The sequence below is a fragment of the Saimiri boliviensis genome, chromosome 16 (genome assembly GCF_048565385.1).
Source record: "Saimiri boliviensis isolate mSaiBol1 chromosome 16, mSaiBol1.pri, whole genome shotgun sequence".
Taxonomy (NCBI): Eukaryota; Metazoa; Chordata; class Mammalia; order Primates; family Cebidae; genus Saimiri; species Saimiri boliviensis.
In genome coordinates, this window is record NC_133464.1 from 75,122,607 (window position 1) to 75,142,424 (window position 19,818).

General features: G+C 36.5%; 1 protein-coding gene and 1 non-coding gene across 6 annotated transcripts in view; one reads left to right on the forward strand and one right to left on the reverse strand.

The window, feature by feature from the left end:
* Nucleotides 1–19,612, reverse strand: part of RFC3 (replication factor C subunit 3) — a 138,058-nt gene extending 118,446 nt beyond the window's left edge. For 3 of the 5 annotated variants that reach the window (XR_012514444.1, XR_012514442.1, XR_012514443.1), the window contains exons 1-9: nt 19,419–19,612; nt 16,449–16,586; nt 13,713–13,780; nt 11,847–11,944; nt 8,346–8,527; nt 7,130–7,266; nt 6,619–6,717; nt 3,970–4,039; nt 2,215–2,781 (exon numbers count right to left, since the gene is read on the reverse strand). Coding sequence is in view for 2 of the 5 variants with exons in the window: in XM_074387848.1 (XP_074243949.1) it covers nt 2,319–2,332; nt 2,604–2,781; nt 3,970–4,039; nt 6,619–6,717; nt 7,130–7,266; nt 8,346–8,527; nt 11,847–11,944; nt 13,713–13,780; nt 16,449–16,586; nt 19,419–19,505 (1,071 nt within the window). In the remaining 3 variants the exon portion in view is untranslated. Of the gene's footprint in view, nt 1–1,388; nt 2,782–3,969; nt 4,040–6,618; nt 6,718–7,129; nt 7,267–8,345; nt 8,528–11,846; nt 11,945–13,712; nt 13,781–16,448; nt 16,587–18,521; nt 18,616–19,418 lie in introns of those variants that run through there. The other 2 variants (XM_074387848.1, XM_074387849.1) reach the window with 2 other exon arrangements.
* LOC120365891 (U5 spliceosomal RNA) lies at nt 8,722–8,832 on the forward strand. The gene has a single exon (XR_005580723.1). It is a non-coding gene; the product is annotated as a U5 spliceosomal RNA (small nuclear RNA).
* Nucleotides 19,613–19,818: the final 206 nt, after the last annotated feature.

Genomic DNA, 19,818 nt, shown 5'->3' on the forward strand with positions numbered 1-19,818 from the left:
AAACCATCAGGAAGAAAAACCGTCAGAAAAACAAAAGAAAATCCTAAGCTGCTAAACTATATTATTTAAAACGTCAAGTTTTCAACCAAAAATTACTGGACAGGGAAAAAAGAGAAAAGTGTAACAGCACACAAGAAAAAAAGCAGCCAAAAGAAACTGACTCTGCATGGGGCCAGATGTTTAACAAATAGTTCAAAGCAACTAATATAATTCATAATAATCTGATTCGAAAAAGCCCAAGTAGGAGAAATACAAAGAAAACTACATGTAGACATATCATATACCACTAAAATCCAAAGAAAAATAAATACTGAAAACAGCAAAACAAAATTGACTCATCATGTAAAACGAATGAAAAAACCTCAAGACTATTGGCTAACTTCTCATCAGAAACAATAGAAACCTAAAGGCAGCAGAATGACATATTCAAAGTGCTGGGGGTTTAAAAAACCCAGAGAAACAAATAATTCTACAAATGGTAAGATACATTTCAAACAAACAAAAACTGAAAAAACTGTTAGCAGATGTACACTACAAGAAATACCCCTACCATGCAAACACTAATCAAAAGAAAGCTGGGGTGTCTACATAAATATTAGAAAAAGTAGATTTTCACAGCAAGGAATATTACCAGAAATAAAAAAGGGCATTTCATACACATGATCCTAGCCAAAAGACTGAGAAGGAACTGGGAACTTCATAATGATAAAGGAATCGATATATCAAGACATAACAATCCTAATATGCATGTACCTAATAATGATCTTCAAAATACATAAAGTCTAAAAGAACTGAATTAGATAAATGCATAATTATGGAGGGAGATTTCAATATTTCTCTCAGTAAAAGACTAAAAACTAAGAAAGACGGAGGTGTAAAAATATATTTGGAAAATCCCTAAGTACTTGGAAATTTACCAGCATAGTTCCAAGTAATTCATTGGGTTAAAAAAAAAAATCACAAGTGAAATGATTAAAGTTTGAACTAAGTAGAAATGAAAACCTAAAATGTCAACATTTGTAGGAGACAGCTAAAAAGCTTAATCAGTACTCAGGGTGAAATTTATAACTTTAAATGACATTAGAAAAAAATAGTCTAAAATTAATTATTTAAATTTCCAAGTTCATAACCTAGAAAATTAAGAAGAAAAATGTAGAAGATAAAAAGGTTAATAAAATATAAACGAACAACACAGAAGTCAATAAAACCAAAATTATAGGAACAACAAGGATTCTCTTATATTGCTGGTAGAAATGTAAAGTAGTATAACTTTAGGAAAGCTTAGCAACTTCTTAAAAGTTAATGTTACAATATTGTATACCCAGTCATTCCATTCTTAGGTATTTACTCAAGACAAACAAAAACCTGTCCACAAAAAGACTTAAACATAAGGATTCACAGCAACTTTATTCATAATAACCAAACCTGGAAATAAACCAAAGATCCACCAAAAAGTGAATGGGCTTTAAAGGTATATACAAAAATACTGAGAAATAAAAATTAGTGAAACATTCAACAATATGGATCAATCTCAATAATGAGAGAGAATGAAGTACTACATGAGAATGCTTACAATATTTGATTCCATTAAGTTCTTGAACTGGCAAAACTCATCTATAATGACAAGATCAGTGGTCATCTGGGCCTAGGGTAGGAATGAACTGACTGCAAAGGGATATGGAGAGAACTTTTTGGGGTGATGGCATCTATACCTTGATTGGGATCATAGTTTCACTGGTTAAAAATCAAACTGTACCCTTTAAATTGGTACATTTTATTTCATAAATTATACTTCAGAGGAAAGGAATTGTTCAGAGTCTGTCACACAAATTTGTCAAGTAAACCCTTTGGCCCATGAACCAAAGTATTTAATTAAAAAATGATCCAAAGGGCAGAACTAATGACAAAACACTAAACCTGTTCAAAGAGTAATTACTACAATAACATACCGTTCTTACATTCTGAATTTTCTTCAAGAGTTTGAAGTACTTAAATTAATGAAAACATGCTTACTTCTTAGTACTGACCTAACACTAACCTGAACCACTGAAATAAAAGTTGGAAATCTGCAGTCTCAACAGAAATGGTACTTGTAATTTTGTTCATATCAACCATTATGTTTCAGAATGAATTCTTACATTTCCTACAAAAATGTAATTACTCACTGAGAGAAACTAGAATTAAATACAATGACCTGTCAGACAATCATGTTACCTGTGGCAGAAAATGGTCATCTGGATAAACGAACATAATCTTTGCTTTCTGATGTATAAATCTCCTTTAGCAGGTGAGAGATTAGACGGAAGAGAGTAGGAGGATCAACAATGAATACCTAAATAACAAATGTTTAAAGCAAATTAAAATAATTTTCCTAGACTCTAAAGTCTCATTTATGTACAAAACTACGTAATTCAATAGTATAGCAACAATTATTTAACTTAGAGGATGATTAATAGTTAACAGAGAAGTTATTACCAAAAAAACACAAATACAACATGATTAAGTACAGTTAATTTATCCTCAACTCTTAATATAAGCTGTATGTAAATAATGACATTGAGAAATCTTTGCAAGAATAACTGATAAAAGTCAGAACATCATGCCTTCCAATCCATCCTCCATGAACTTCTTATAAAGTGCCATGAATTTGGCCACAAATGCTTCCAGGTGATAAATGGCCTTGCTACCCAGCTGTAGACGATGTTCATAATAAGCTGCCATTTGGGCCACTTCCCCTTTCAGTTGTCCATCACAATTATGTAACAGTTCTAAGAGAAGGCCCTGAAGAAAAATAATCAACAATTTAAAAATCATTAATAAAAATAGCTAAGCATGCCTTATTTCTCTCATTCACAAAAAGTCTAAAGTTAACATACTCTCTCTTATATATGTGAGATCTTTAATTCTTTCATATAAATGAATATCCTTCATCCAAAAGCAAAAACTTTGGTACCTTTTCCATGATGTAAAAATTGGGTGAGTACTGCCGGGCACGGTGGCTCAAGCCTGTAATCCCAGCACTTTGGGAGGCCGAGGCGGGTGGATCACGAGGTCGAGAGATCGAGACCATCCTGGTCAACATGGGGAAACCCCGTCTCTACTAAAAATACAAAAAATTAGCTGGGCATGGTGGCACGTGCCTGTAATCCCAGCTATTCAGGAGGCTGAGGCAGGAGAATTGCCTGAACCCAGGAGGCGGAGGTTGTGGTGAGCCGAGATTGCGCCATTGCACTCCAGCCTGGGTAACGAGCAAAAACTCAGTCTCAAAAAAAAAAAAAAAAAAATTGGGTGAGTATCAACCACATTCTAAATTCCAAACAGTAACTGCACAAGGTGAAAGGATATTAAAGATGCACCACTATTTATAACAACAATAATAATTTGTAGACTAAAGTTCCACCAACAGAGGTCATGTTCGGAAAAACTATGATACAGTCACACAACAGAAAAGCATCCACTTAACAGAACAAAGTAAATCTATACATATGGTCATGACACAACATCCTTACTAAAATGAGTAAAAAGAGTGCAGAACACTGAGAAGTTTTGTGAAACTTCATATATACACGTACTTGTTTCTATGAGACTAGAAGTCTGTTAAAAGTGGTTACCTTTGTGGAAATGGAAGGGTGGACCTTCACTTTTTTCTTTGTAGCCCCACCCTGCATTATTATCACTGCACCTTAGTATTTCCTTCATAGCACTTAGAGCATTCTGAAATCGTCTTGCTTCTTTATTTGCTCTCCTTTCACACCACTAGAATATCACTTTGCTGTGGGCAAGCCCTCCCTTCTTTCCTTCAGCATTCCTCTAATAGTGCCTGGCACACAATAGAGGTTTAGTAAGTATGCCAATTAGTGAGTTGGAGAGAAAGAAGTGTTATCTTGGTACTGCAAAAAGCCCTATGATCACACACCCAATGTCCAAATTTTATAGCTGTAAAAAGTTCAAGATCTGAAACTGGGTTACCTTCATTATTATCTCAGGAGGAATACAATGAGTTAGAAGCTCATACAGCCTTCCACGAACTTCAAGGAGCCTATAAAAAACAAAGTGATTGGTATTTTGTGAAGAAAATCAGGGTATTTTTTCCAAGTACCCACTGTATGGTTTTACTTTATGAATTAACCTTCAGAAAGCTCAGGCTTCCATTAAGACTCACGTATTTGAGTCAGCATTTGAATTCAGGCCCAACTCAAAAGCCTGTGATTTCTGACATCCCAAAAATAAAATTTGATTATTAAAGCATAAATAATAAATGACAAATGGTATGAAATTATTTTAATATATGCATATAGCTTATTTCAGAAAAGTTGATTCAGGATGTAGTTACCTATACAACTGAATTAACTACACTGTGTGCGGCGCACACATGTTAACATGTATCTTGTGTTAGTCTGAGTTCACTTCTAATATCACTGTTTTTAAAAATTAACATATTCTACATTTACCATGTCTGTAGCATTATGTTCTAATAGCTTACAAGGGATTAAGAGTACAAAAGTTTCTATCAGAGAAACATGGGTATTCTAGAACTGTGTCTGCCTATTAATAATGGAATGTCTCTGAACAAGTTATTTAATCTCCGTAAACGTCAGGGTTGTTTTTTTGTTTTTGTTTTTATCTACAAAGTTATATTTTTCTCATAGGTCTGTTATATCAATTAAATAAGGAGGTATAAGAGCTAACATAATCATTCATGAAACATTAGCTGCTATTCAAATTAGAAAATGATGACGGTTCTAAGATCAAATGAAAAATCAAGACCATAAATATTTCAGCAAGACAAAGGAGTCAGAAATCAGAAATCATTTGGAACTGTGTGGCCCAATGATCAGAAAGGTATCAGAATTCCAGGATTTCTGGCCAGCCCCAAGCCTTTCTGAAATTGAGCAAAATTTCCTTTTATGTAGCACAATGGAATCAATTCCCACAATTGCTAGTTTGAACAGGAAACAGGAGCATTGCTTCTTTCACAAGTTCACTTATAAGCTGCCAAAATGTGTTAGGAAAACCACAAGAAATTCTAACAGCAGCTAGAAGAATTAGGCAAAGGAATAATCAAGTCACTTTAAAAATGCATGTGATAATTGTCAAATATTACAACATCGAATACCTAAATCCCTTAAAAGTAGGTAAGTTCTACTACTACCAAAATTTCTTCTTTAATATCTGAACAAAAACAAGAAAGTCATCTTCAGTGTAGGCATATTTTATAAACATAAAAGCACCTAAGACATGCTTTATTTGAACTTTATCTCTTTAAAGGGCAAGATCGCTTTATTGATAATCAACATTTTACAAAATAAAATGGGTACTTTTTCCTAAAAATGAAGTTTTTTTCCCTAATGAGACTACTTAAAACATTTGGTACTTCTTGGAGAAAACTATCATTTTCTTCAACTAAAATAATGGAATTCTGAGAATTCAAAGCAAACCCTAAATAAAATACTAACCACCCACTATGTATAATTCACTATCCACCTCTACCAATCTATATGGTAACCAGGGAATACATGTTACAATCCCTTCGAATAATTTCTTATAAAAATTAAACTTCATCAGATGTATCATCAGAAGGAGAAACATGGCATGTTCCTCTCACTATTATTTTCATTAGACCAGGGAAGACTAAGTTCTATTGGCTGCACACAGTCTATTCTGAACCCTAAAATGATCAATTACCTTCTGCAAGGTCCAAAGATCATTTCTCAGTTCAGACAGCCAACAAGGATATGAGACTGCTTTAGCAAGTCTGAAAAACCTTCTCCATACACTCCAAAGTTAGTGGGCCTTAAACTGTCATTTTTTATTTGGAGAAAAGCAAACTGCTTCTCAATCAAAGCTGCCGTAAGTCCAACAACTATCAGCTGAGGTATTTTCAGAACGGTCAAGGTATGAATAACAGACCGACAGAAGTAATGGAAACAATTTCGCAGCAAATATGTCAAAAAATACTTCCTGAGTAAAAGTAAAAATAGTATATACACAATGCTATCCTTGGTAGAACTCATGGTCATTTATAACCACAGGGTTTTCTAGTTTTCAAACCATTAATCTTTTGCTCTTCAAAACAAAGGCACAAGTACCCTTGGTGGGTCAATCGTATTATCTTCAATATACAAATGAAGATAAAACTCTAAAATGAAGTTACCTGATCAAGAACACTGAGCTACAAGTTCAGGACAAGAACTAAAAGTCTGATTTATAGTCTGGTGTCTTTCTAGCACATGAGGCATCATCAATTACAAAGTTAATACATTGTCTTTTACCAGAAAGCTACAATCATTATGTCTAGCTTTGTTATGTGTTAATATTAAGTCATCTGAGATCCTGAAAGAAAAATTAAAATTAAAATACATTCTACTTTTACATGATCACATGTAAGCCATAACATTCATGACATTACAGCTTAATAAAAGGCATAGTATCACACACCAACTGTCCTGAACTACTAAATTTCTGAAGTTAAATCCTACCTTTTCCTTAAAAGGTTAATATTTACATTCAGGATTTAATCATAATTCAAAATGACACAGTATTAGCATAAAATAGTTAATATGTGTCCTATTATATCTCAATAATGAAACCTTTACTGTCATCATTTTATACTGGTACCTTTGTGGAGTTTGCTCACTGACAATAGCATTTGCAGTCTCCCTCAGATACACCTCCCAATCTGTCTCAGGGATTTCTTGATCTGCAGTAAAAGGATATCTACATGACAAAGAGAGAACACAAGAAGTTAAAGAGAAGTGTGCTTATGTCCTAAAACAAGAGTGCCCAACCATTAGCCTGTTAGGAACCAGGCTGTACAGGAGGAGGTGAGCAGTAGATAGGTCAGCATTACTGCCTGAGTTCCACCTCCTATCAGACTACTGATAGTATTAGCTTCTGATAGGAGCTCGAACTGTATGCGAACTGCTATGTGAGGGATCTAGGTTGCACACTAAATATGAAAATCTAATGCCTGATAATCTTGAGGCGGAACAATTTCATCCCCAAACCATCTCCCACTCCTGCCCAATCCATGGAAAAATTGTCTTCCACAAAACTGGTCCCTGGTGCCAAAAAGGTTGGGGGCCAAAGTTCTAGAATGTTTCTTGCAGTAACTACCCCTTCCACTCACTGTTGCACTCTGCAGGCTTCACACATAAGCAGGGCTTTTCTGAGATTTCTGCAGGACTTCTCTGCAAGTCTATGAGCCAGTTGTGGAGGAAGATTCAGACCTTCCTTCTTGCACACAGTAGATAACACATGACAAATCTACAAATAAAATTAACGAAAATGGGCAATCCATTAAAAAGCAGAGTGAGACTAATTTCTGTTGATATCTTCCTAGACTCTTATAACTGTATTACACTCAAGATTCTCATAAGTGAAACTTACACTAAAAGTAACTTACCACTCTGCATCTAATACAATGTTACATGTTATCCCTATTCTCTATGAAATCTACCAAAATCTATTAAGGCAGGAAAGATATTTAATGTAAGGAATCATAACTTTCGCTGATGGCTGTTAAGAATGATAGAAAAAAGATATATCTATGTATATATATTAATATTAATGTTATTTCATACTAACTTTAATTCCCTTCCTAGGGACTAGGTATTCCCACATCATCTCTTTGCAAAATCTACTTCCTCGATATTCTAGCCTCTTCTTACAGCCAATTAAATCAGCCTGAGAAAGAAGACAGTAAATGACTAGCCCTTACCTAGTTTAATAAAATTCATAATATATACTTGTTCAAGCCGGGCACGGTGGCTCAAGCCTGTAATCCCAGCACTTTAGGAGGCCGAGGCGGGTGGATCACGAGGTCCAGAGATCGAGACCATCCTGGTCAACATGGTGAAACCCCGTCTCTACTAAAAATACAAAAAATTAGCTGGGCATGGTGGCTCTTGCCTGTAATTCCAGCTACTCAGGAGGCTGAGGCAGGAGAATTGCCTGAACCCAGGAGGCAGAGGTTGCAGTGAGCCGAGATCGCGCCACTGCACTCCAGCCTGGGTAACAAGAGCGAAACTCCATCTCAAAAAAACAAAACAAAACAAAACAAACAAACAAACAAACAAATATATATATATATATATATATATATATATATATATATATATACACACACATATATACTTGTTCAAGATAAAAGACGGTTTAAAGAGAAAAACACTTTCCATATATTAGCATCTGGTATTTACAACTATACGCATTGGTTTGTGCATGTATTTAATGCTTTGCATCCAGGTCTGTAGATGTTCTTAAATTACCGATGTGCTTCCTTTCTTTTACAACAAGCATACAGTATTCAGAGAATCTGAACTGATTTTTTCAGAAAAGCTTACATCTTCAATGCTGGGAGCAGGCACACGAACTGCTAAGCACCTACTACGAATAGGTGGTATCACTTTAGATGTAGAATTGCAGCACAAGATCAATCTGCAGGTAGACATATATTTTTCCATGGTTCTTCGCAAGGCATGCTGAGCATCTTTGGTGAGTTTGTCAACTTCTGTCAATAATACCACTGAGTCAAAGAGACACAAAACAAACTTTAACTTGAGTTCACTCAAACTTTAACTCGTCTCTTCTTCCTCCTCATCATCCACAGTGAAATACTAAATAATAAGCCTGATATACTATTCTTCCCCTTGGCAAAGATAAGTTAAAGTTATAAGTATGGTAAAATTATTTTATTTTTTAGTTTAAAAACCTGCAGTCGTACTCCAGTTTCTCTTCAGATCCTACAACTCTTTCATCTTTTACTAAGGATTTCTATGGAGAGGAACAGCTCTGAGTTTTTAATTTTTTGAGACCTTGCATTGGCAGGGCTAGTTAAAAAAAAAAAAGAATCTATAATCACACAAGGCCAAGAAACACTAGGCTAAATGAAGTTAAAAGGTCACTTTATAGTAGAAATCATTTAAGCCTTTATTATTTATACACACTAAAATTTACCAAGACAAGGATGTGCTGTGCCGCATTTCCCCAAAATAACTTTTCTCGGCAGCACGTTTCTGTGGTACAACTTAATCTAAAATATTAAATTCCAAGAAACAGACTTTGAAAAACAGTGGTGCAAGAGATGATGTAGGCAACAAGGCATAAAGATACCTGGCCACCATAAAGTAAGATTCCATTTGGCCACGATCACAGATCAGACTTAACATGGTTCAGGAATAATGTATAGACAGAAACTGAATCCAATATTGTATTTTTCATTATATTAACAAATTACCTCTAGAAGATGCACTGGCGGCATGTCACATTTGGATGTGTCCAAATATAAACAGAACAACTAAAGATTCCAAAACCAAGAACCCATGAACATTATATAGAAACCAAGCAACAAGCTTTACCTGAGAATCCCAAACATAAGCAGGTGAGAATAAGCAACTAAAACTGGAAAGGCCCACATAGTATCAGCAATGGTGTGGGAGGAAATTCTGACAGCCAGGACAGGAAAAGCTCAAAATCGCCCACAGGAACATACTAGAAACCATCATGGGACCAATCTGAAAGCAGCAGTTGGCTGGGCAGAGTGGCTCATGCCTGCAATCTGCCTATAATCCCAGCCTTTTTGGAGGCTGGGGAGAGCAGATCCCTTGAGCTCAAAGATTCAACACTAGCCTGGGCAACATAGCGAAACACCATGTTTATAAAAATGCAAAAGGTTGCCAGGCATGGTAGTGTGCGCCAGTAGTCCCAGCTACCCAGGAGGCTGAAGTGGGAGGATTGTTTGAGCCCAGGCAGTCAAGGCTGCAGTAAGCTGGGATTGCACCACTGCACTCCAGCCTGTTGCAACGCAATGAAACACTGTCTCAAAGAAAGCAGCAGTCTTACCGAGGTGGGAGACTCAACAGAGCCCAATTTATGGATGAGAGCAAGGGAACCCTGATGCAATAAGGTTTGATAGAGCAGCAGACTCTGAGAATAACAAAATGAAGCTCTCTTCTAAGACAGCATTCCACATGGCCATGGCTGGTGTGGTGGCTTGTGCCATTGTGCGTGGCCGAGCTAGGAGGATGGTTTGAGGACAGGAGTTTGAGACTAAGACAATGCTCCACAATGAGAAGAAATCCCAGAAACAGAATCCAAATTGAGAACAGATAAAAAAGAGACAAAATAAAGAATCCCAACAAATGTGACAAGAGAGTCTCGCTCTGTCACCCAAGCTGGAGTTCAGTAGTGCCATCACAGCTCACTGCAACCTTGAATTCCTGGGCTCAAGCAATCCTCCTACTTCAGCCTCCCAAAGCGCTGGGATTACTAGCTTAAGCTACGGTGCCTAGCAAAAGTTTTAGTATTAGATAAACCAGTAATATAATCTATGATACTAATGAACTAAGAAAAATCATAGAAGCACATTCACAGATGAAAAAGAAACATGAGACAACATTTAACACACATTCATGTTAAAGACACTCAATAAAATAGGAACTTGAGAATATTTTCTTGCCATGATCAAATATCCAGCAACTAACTAACTATGGGGAAACAGGAAGGCTTTCCTTCTAGAGTCATGACATGGACATCTGCAACCTCCATTACTATTAAGCACCCTATTGGAGGACTGGCCAACATAATTAGATAAGAAAAAGTATTGGGCTGGGTGCGGTGGCTCACACCCATAATCCAGCACCCTGGGAGGCCGAGGCGGGCGGATCACAAGGTCAGGAGATGGAGACCATCCTGGCCAACATGGTGAAACCCTGTCTCTACTAAAAGTACAAAAAACTTAGCTGCATGTGGTGGCGCACACCTACAGTCCCAGCTACTCAGGAGGCTGAGGCAGGAGAATTGCTTGAACCCAGGAGGCAGAGATTACAGTGAGCCAAGATTGCACCACTGCACTACAGCCTAGGCAACAGTGCAAGACTCTGTCTTGAAAAAAAAAAGAAAAGAAAAGAAAAAGTATTTAGAGCCATAAAAATTGGAAAGAAAAAGAAAAAATTATTTACAAATTATATGAATATACATCTAAAAATAACCTCAAAGAAAACTATCAAAAGACAATTACAAAGAGAATTTAATAACATAGCAAGATATAAAATTAAGATATAAATATGAGTAACTGCCACATATATATAAAACATTCAGAAAATATAACCATCCATATATAGTAGTGAAAAAATCATAAATGTAAATTTATTTTGAAATATGCAGACTGAAGAAATCAGCTGTACAGGGAATTCACAAAACAATAAAAATGAGAAACTAAAGAAAAATGTATCACACTCACTGAAGAAGAACAAAACACTACCTTCTCCACTGAAACTGACAAAGATTAAAACGAATTATCTTCAGTATTGATAAACGTCATAGAGAAATAAGCACTCCCAAACACTGCTATTGGTAGTATAAATCTATACCCTCTTTCAGATAGAGAATTTGGCAAAATGTATCAAAAGCATTAAATTACGGCAAATTTATCACAAAATCTCACCAGTAAGAATGTATGCACATATACAGAAAAAATTCTTGGAAGGTAAAGTCTAAACCATTAATAGTAGCTATCTCTGGATGGTGGGAATATAGTTGATACTATTTTCTTTTGTATCTACATATCTGATAATGAACATGTGACTGTGGTCATAAGAACAGTTATTTTAAAATTATGTAATTTCTGATTTTAAATCACACATTTTTACTCATCCTGTTCTAAAATATCAAATGAGTGGCACAAATAATCCTCTTTCACATAAAATTCAATTCCATTAGACTATAAACTCCCATGAGCACAGAGATCAGGCTTCTCTCTTGTTCACTTTCGTAACTTTTTTTAAAAAAAAAAAAGAGCACTAATGCTTGGCAGCTGCATGAAAAGAAGTCTTTGGATCACATACCTTTAAAATCCCTTTGAGAGTTTGTTTCAAGTTGTTGTGATTGTGCCACTGTTTTCAACATCTCCTGAATTACTACTCGGTCACTATTTCCAGCATCACTACACAAAACAAAAATAATGGTATACAGTATGCCCTTAATACTGTTATAAGAAAAATGTTGAAGTTCGTAAGTGGTCAAAAAGAATATCACCTAACTCTAATTATAAGCCCTTTAAAAGTAAGAAGTTTCAAGGTCATTAAAAATACTAACAGTATTCCAATTGGATTAACAACACTGAAAACACTAAACGTGTTCTTACATTAAGCCTACTGTTAACATAAAAAGAGCAACTACTAATACTTAGGGCACAGTTTAGCAAATACTTTGATGTTTCCGAACCCACTATTGAAAACGAATACCTAATTACAGCTCATTTCTTAATTATCTATAATTGTTCGAAATACAAAAATAATTTTTTGAAACAGAAATTCAATCCCTATTCCTCTTCTGCATCCCCAGAATAGCAAAGGTCTAAGAGAGAACAAACAAAGAGAAGTCTGCTCCCAGCATTAGAATGGAATTGATTCAGACTCAGTAAGGCGATGAGACAAGCAAATTGAGTTTAAGACACAAGTCAAAACTCTGTAAACTGGTAACTTATAGGAACTGATCTGTCATTTATGCCAATATTATTGCTTTGGCACTTCAGTCAAAGACCTCTCAAACCAACAGAGGTCAATTTAGGCTGAATGAATATTAATTTCAATCACCCCAAAAGCAACTGGCTTATTCTCCAACTGGTAATCCATGCTTCAGAACTCACAATGAGAAAATGAGGTCAAAGCAGACAACTTTATTTTCTCAAACAGCCACTAAGTTTTCCCAAGTCACTCCTATTATTATAGATCAATAGACCTATAGTGTGGTTCTTACGATCATTTTCCTAGCCAAGAATCCACAACATTCTCCATTTATTTATGGAATTAACACTCGCTCTGTTTTTATGATCAAACCCATTCCCAACAACCTTATTTCTCTTAGTTTTCTTTGGGATACCTAGAGAAAATAATAATACCTATCTGTTAGTGTTGTTTAAAAGATTAAACATAATAATCCAGGCAAAGCTTCTCACACAGTGCCTGCTACTGAAAACGACATACGTATTAGCTTGCAATGCGATTCTTCCTGCTGCATTCAGTCTCCTCCCTCTCCCTGAAACGGATGTTCACTCTTGCCTCTGTGCCACTGCCCATGTTGAGTTTGCCTGACAATATCCTCAATTCTCTTCCCTTTAAGAACTCATCCAGCCCCACAGATCATTGCAGCTTACCCAATTTAGCTCCCAGAATCATGTCTACACCACTTAATACTTAACACCTGTTGCATGAGTTTTCCATGCCTCTCCAACAAGTTCTTAATTTTATCATCACATGATAGAAAATAAAGATGTTGGTTGGTGGATTATTAGAATACCTCTAATCAAGAAACTTAAAGAGAGTGACAAATTAAGATTTGGCAACTCAATTTCTGAAATATTTACTCCAAACATTATAAACTTTTTAAGACACACTGCTCATAAGTAATGAATGAGCCTATATAATTTAACAAAAACTTACTGACAATACAATATACTATGTGTACATCAATGAGTTCCCTAGAGCTAGAAAAGGTAAATATATGGTTGAAATTATTTGACAGAGAAAGCAAAACAGGAAGGGCCCTAGGAATCCCATTTCAAGCAGGGCAGCTCCACTTTAACCTGCTTTATAAACTGTGCTTCCACATACATCAATTTATTTCAAAAAAAGGTTTCAATCTGTAAAAAAAAAGAAAACCCAAAAACAATTTTTCTAAAAATGCTTAATTTCTATATAGTAGTAACTTACCTAGGATTAACTTCAAGGTGGTAGTTACTTGCAATGGTGCTGATTTCAATTTTTTTTTTAGATGGAGTCTGCGGACAAAGAAAAAGATATTTTTCACATTTATCTATTGGCTATTTCCCCACTCTTTTGTATTTTCATTGGCTTCCTTTTATTATACAAAGTAAAACTTGAAATAACCACTATTCATGTTTTAATTTTGTTAATCTCATTCTTTTCTCAATGTGCAGATAAACACGTTTTAATATAAATTGGGTCAAATTACATGTCCCGTTTTATTGTGACTACTTCTTTTCCTTATCTCCAGAAATCCTCAAACCAATTCTGTATACCATCTGATATACAGATCACTGGAAACGATCTGTTCCTTTCAGCCTTTTCCATGTTAACACAAAGATAAACATACACAAATGTATATTTTACGGAGTGTCAATGTTTCCTGTACAAAATAAAAACTTTAATAAAAAGGAAATCATACATATGTCTCTGTGTTTTGCCTTTCCTACCTAATATATCTTGGCAATCCCTCTCATACAACTGGTACAGTGTTATAGTCACACACCAACCTATAGCGTGGATGTTTCAAAGCCAATTATACTGATGGACATTTTGTTTTCTGTACTCAACTCCACAATTAATATCTTTGTGTATATGTTGCATATACTGCTTTCATTTCTATGTAAGAGATTCCCAATAAAGACTTCCTGGATTGAAGGGAATGTGCTTTCTAACTTTAATATAATACATGTGTGTGTGTATGTGCATATGTATAGACCAGTCTGCTTCACAAAACAGTCTAACAATTCACCTTCCCACTGGCAACACTCTTCCCCAACATTCCCCATCTAGAGTACGTTTGATCATGCCTTTCAATTTTTCAGTTTGGTGAGTATATAACGGACTCACACTGCTTGACTATCACAAAGGTCAAGCATCCTTGTATGTGTTTACTGCCACTTATATTTTTCTCCTGTGACTATCTGTTACAGAAGAATCTATTATTCAGTTTTCTACCAGATTTTCTTTTTGTTGCCAATTTGTAAAAATCTTTTTTTATGCATTCCTTTAAAATGTTTTGTGACAATCTTTCATTTTTCTATTGACTTTATGTATAATTTCTGTCATATCAATTTTTCAAATTCATATACATCCAAGTACCTACTTCTTTTCTTCTCTAGTTTCCATGCTTTCCAAAAAAAGTTTTATTGACCCATGAGCAATTCATATAGTTCAAAAAATTTTACTGTAAGATATTTAGTGTTTCATCTTAACATTCAAGTCTTTAATTCATCTGGAATTTGTCTTTATAAATTGTATGTCGTAGGGACTCAATTTGTTCTCTCAGGATAGATAACTAGCTATGATGACATACTCTGCTGGCTCATCCTCTTCCACTGATTTGAAATAGAAACCCTACCATATTTCTAAGTTCTCTTTCCAGTTTCACTTGTCTGATTCTCTTTCATGCCAATATAATACTGTTTTATATGTACTAGTTATACACTAAGATTTAATATATGGTAACACAAGCCCCACTTCACTAATCTTTTTTCATAATTAATTTAGCTAGTCTCAGAAATGTACTGTTCCATATGGATGGACTTTAAGATCATTTCACAGAATTATAACAACCACTTGAATTTTAATTAGAATTACATTGATATTTAGTGTCACCTGAGGCAAAAGATAATTTAAAATGTTAAGCCTCTGTCTGGGAACATGCTGAAACATTCTATTTGATTGGCTACTTATTGTCCCTCTAAAAGATATTAGTTTCTTCTGGCAGATCCCACACCACTTTTGCTAAACTTGTCCCTACATATTTTATAAGAATTTCCACCAAAACATACAACCAGCATCTCAAACTCAATGTGTCTAAATATATGCTAATCTACATTAGCCTAAAACCCAGTTACCTTCCTGAAGATTCTGTTAATAGCACTACCATCCACAGTCAGCATATGTTTTTTTCCAATGACTAATTATTAAAGACATTCTACCAGAGGCTATGGATATGAACATGAATACAACATGTTCTCTACATACAGTCAAAACAAATACAATCTTGTTAACGTAGAAGATGTATAAACTACAACAACCAAAGCAAAACAAAGTAAATAGTACTAAAAGTATAAATGAGAAGTTGTAGAAGAAAAGTTAATTCTAATGCGGTAGGAAAAGGAAGGCTACGTGTCAGCTAGATCTTAAACATCATCCATAATGGAAGAGCATACAACTGTGGCACACGGTATGAAGCTGGACATCTCGGCAAGGGCAAGATCACAGGAAGCCTCTCAACATCCCAGAGTTTCAGGCCTCCTCTTCCAGTCCATCAGCTGCCACTCTTTACCAAGTCATTTGATACCATGTTTAACATTTTGCCTCAAAATCATTCTCTTTCTTTCCATTCCCACTACTGCTCTCAGAATAAAGTTTGGAAACCTGAGTTCTAATTCCAGCTAAGACACTGTCTTATTAGGTAATCTGAAATTAATCTCACCCTCTACATTTTACCCTAACCCCCTTGTTGCTGTTATTTCCTATCTAACGTAAACGGCTTTGCTCTGGCTATAACAGGTCCATAAATCAGTAGCTCTCAAATCCCGTGCCCCAAGATTACCTGTGGAATTCTTATTTAAATCATACGTTAGGAAGCATCTGGGTTATGGGGGCATACATGACCAAGACTGAAAGTCCCTACTATGAATTACTTTCAGGGCCTCAAAGTGAAATGCTTACTGTGATAGTCTGATGTTCAATTCTCAATTTTTCCACTCCAGCACCATAAAGTTCACGTAGAATACACATAATTCTTGTCTTTTTTCCAGCACCTGATGGTCCATATACTAAAAGATGAGGGAAGTCACCACACTGTACCTGGAAAAAAAAAAAAAAAGACATTTTTCCCTAGTCAAACTGAACTGCTCTAGGTAGAACCAAACTACTTTTTAAGTATCAAATATTTTATGTGTCTACCTATGAAACTCCAAGTTCATGGATAGATATACCCAAGTTATGTATGTGTAAAACTTGGAGTTTGATGGGTGGATACATAAAATATTGTGTATCTTTTGATATATTCTGAAATGTTTACAATTCACCTGGCACTAATTTTGTATAACTTATATACATGACACAGTACATGCAAGATACAAAACTAAATGCTAAGAAAGCAGAACTCCCAAACCTGGCTATCAGAATCTCCTAGAAAACTTTTTAAAATAAAGGACTGGCTGATGAATAGACCCTATCACCCATGAGATTAGGATTCAGTAACTCTGAGATCCAGGCCTTTCTTAGTTTGGACTATTAGAAACAGTCCCTGTGATAACAATTCAGTGCATTTGGTTTCTTTGGGAGGTTATTTGTGAGATAAAGGAAAACTCATAGGAGAGTGGGGATGCAAAACAGGCAAAGGCCGGCAGCCAGTAAGAGGGCGTTGTGAAGCTGAATACCACCAGGCATCTTTCTTTAATACTGCTAGGGAAACTCTTAAAGCCAACAGAAACATCCACTACAGTTAACCCACCTAGGGGATGGGGAAGCTGCAGTATAATTATCTCTGATTAGTTCTTTCTTGAAGCCCGCTTAGGAAAGTAGATGGGGGAAAGAGACAGCATTAATTCCAGGCATTTCAAATCTGCTTATGGGTGTCAACGAGACAAAAACCCTCAGGTAAAGTACAGAAGTACAAAGTTAGTAGTCAGAAGTCAGTCTGCGTGCACTTAAAAGCAAGAGGACCGGGTACAGCACTAACAGTATCCGCTGATGATGAGTTTTGCAAAAGCTTTTCAGGTCTTTCTGATGATCAGTCTGGTTTGGGAACCAGTACTATGAAGGCTATAAAGATGACTGGGTGACAGACCTTAGCCTCAGAAACATAAAATCTTATAAAGCAAAGTTCTACAAATAACCATTACTGAAAAAGTGGGATACATATCTTAACAGAGGCGCTTATTGCAATGAATTTTAATACTTTGTAAATTCATCCATCTCTGTCACTGAAAAGTCTCAAGGAGAGGAATTCTTCAATCTAACAGGGTCTGGAAAACGGCAGCTCTCCCACAGACACTTACTGCCTTTGTTTTTTAAACTTCAATCTAACCAAAATAGGGTTACGCTTTTAATGTCACATAGTTTTATTAAGCTGCAAGTAAAAGAACAGATGAACGTTTTTTAAAAGCAAATTTAACACATAAGACCAGTATATTAAATTGGTGTCCAAAACTACATTCCAAATTCTGTACAACAAAAAGTGGCCACAGAAAATAAAATGTATTCTTTGACTAGGAAAACTGAAGACAAAGCTATTGATGGAAAATGTAATTTGTCTATAAATGAAGGATACTGCAGTAATTTACTTTAAATTAGTATAGATGCAGTATTAATAGAGACCAAAAAAAAAAACCTTTAATCTCACAACACTATCAACTATTCTAATGACTTTCATATATACAGTCTTTTCTTATTATCTCTTATTTTTAAGAAGCACTTAACAATTAAATAGTATCTGTACATCTAAGAAAGCTCAGTAAGGGAAAACCAGGGTATTGGGCAAAAACGTTTCCATCAGCATCATATATTAATTTGGGGTCCTTAAAAGGAGTGGATAAACGTCTTCCACAGACACTAAGTAACTTATTCTCCTAAAGATACTTCTTTCCTCTCTACACCCTGAAAGGTTCAGTTTCTTCCTCACAAAACATTGCCATTAGACACTTTTATCAACTACAACAGACAAAGAGGCGTAAGGACAGAGGGGAGGAAATCTTTCGTAAAGAACTTATCTCAGCCAGATGCAGTGGCTCACACCTGTAAGTCCAACACTTTGGGAGGCCGGCGGACGGATCACCTGAAGTCAGGAGTTCGAGACTAGGCTGGCCAACGTGATGAAAGCCTCTCTCTACTAAAAATACAAAAATTAGCCGGGTGTGGTGGCAGGCGCCTGCTATTCCAGCTACTCAGGAGGCTGAGGCAGGAGAATAGCTGGAACCCGGGAGGCGGAGGTTACAGTGAGCCGAGCTGAGATCATGCCATTGCACTCTATACTAGGCAAAAAGAGCAAAACTGTCTCCGGAAGAAAAAAAAAAAAGAACTAATCTCAGGAACGTCCTAATACAATTTACCTGAAGATTAGAAATCTTTGGAGCAAATACACATTTACAACACTTTCCTTGTAAATAACGACACTGACATCGAGAAATTTTAAGCCAGTTAAAAGGCAAATCACATGGTGTCACCTCTGCTCAAAATGCTCCAATGGCTTCCCATCTCATTCTGAGACTTACTGGCTGTGTACCCCCAACTCCATCCCAACACACGCATCCCATCTCCGATTACCCTTCCTGCTGGTTCAACATGATCGGCTCCACCAGCCTCCTGAGGTTCTTAGAATACGCTGTGCACATCCCTGCCCGGGGATTTTGCACTTGCTGTCCCCTCTTACCTGTTCCACTCTTTGCTCAGATTTCTGTATTTATGACTTTTCCATTTCCTTCAAGTCTTGGCTCAGAGGCCACTTCTCAGTGGAGCTTTTCTGGTTTAAAAGCAAAAGCCCGTCGCCCACACCTTTTCCCCCTTCCCTGTTTTATTTTTCTCCATCTTACTTATCACCTTCCACTGCGGGAGGGGGAAGCATTGCTCCTCAAGGGCGCGAAACCCCCAGCCCGGGGCTCCCCTCTCCCACGCTCCCGGCCTCCGCGGACTCACCAGGTTACGCAGCTGAGCCGCCTGCTCCTTGTGATAGTCCAGCCGTCCCAAAGAGCAGGGCCGATACTTATCCACCCAGAGGCTCATGGCAGCTCCAGTTCCCGGGTTCCTACGCTTGAAAAGTCCCGCGCGAGCGCGCGTTCTTCCCGACCACACCGAGACAAAATTTCCCGCGAGCGCCAAGTCTCGTGACGTCACTACCGGTCGCGACTGCGTAAATGATTCGCGACGGAAAGGCTACGGGAACCGTTTGCAGACAAAATCAGCTGCCGCGTCTACGCCGTCTAGTTCTGAAGTTCACTGCTTTCTTTATTTTCTATTTGTCCACATCCTCTGTTATATTCTAGAAATTTTCAAGCAGAATTGAAAATGTGATTCTGGCCTGTTGGCGTCAAATCCA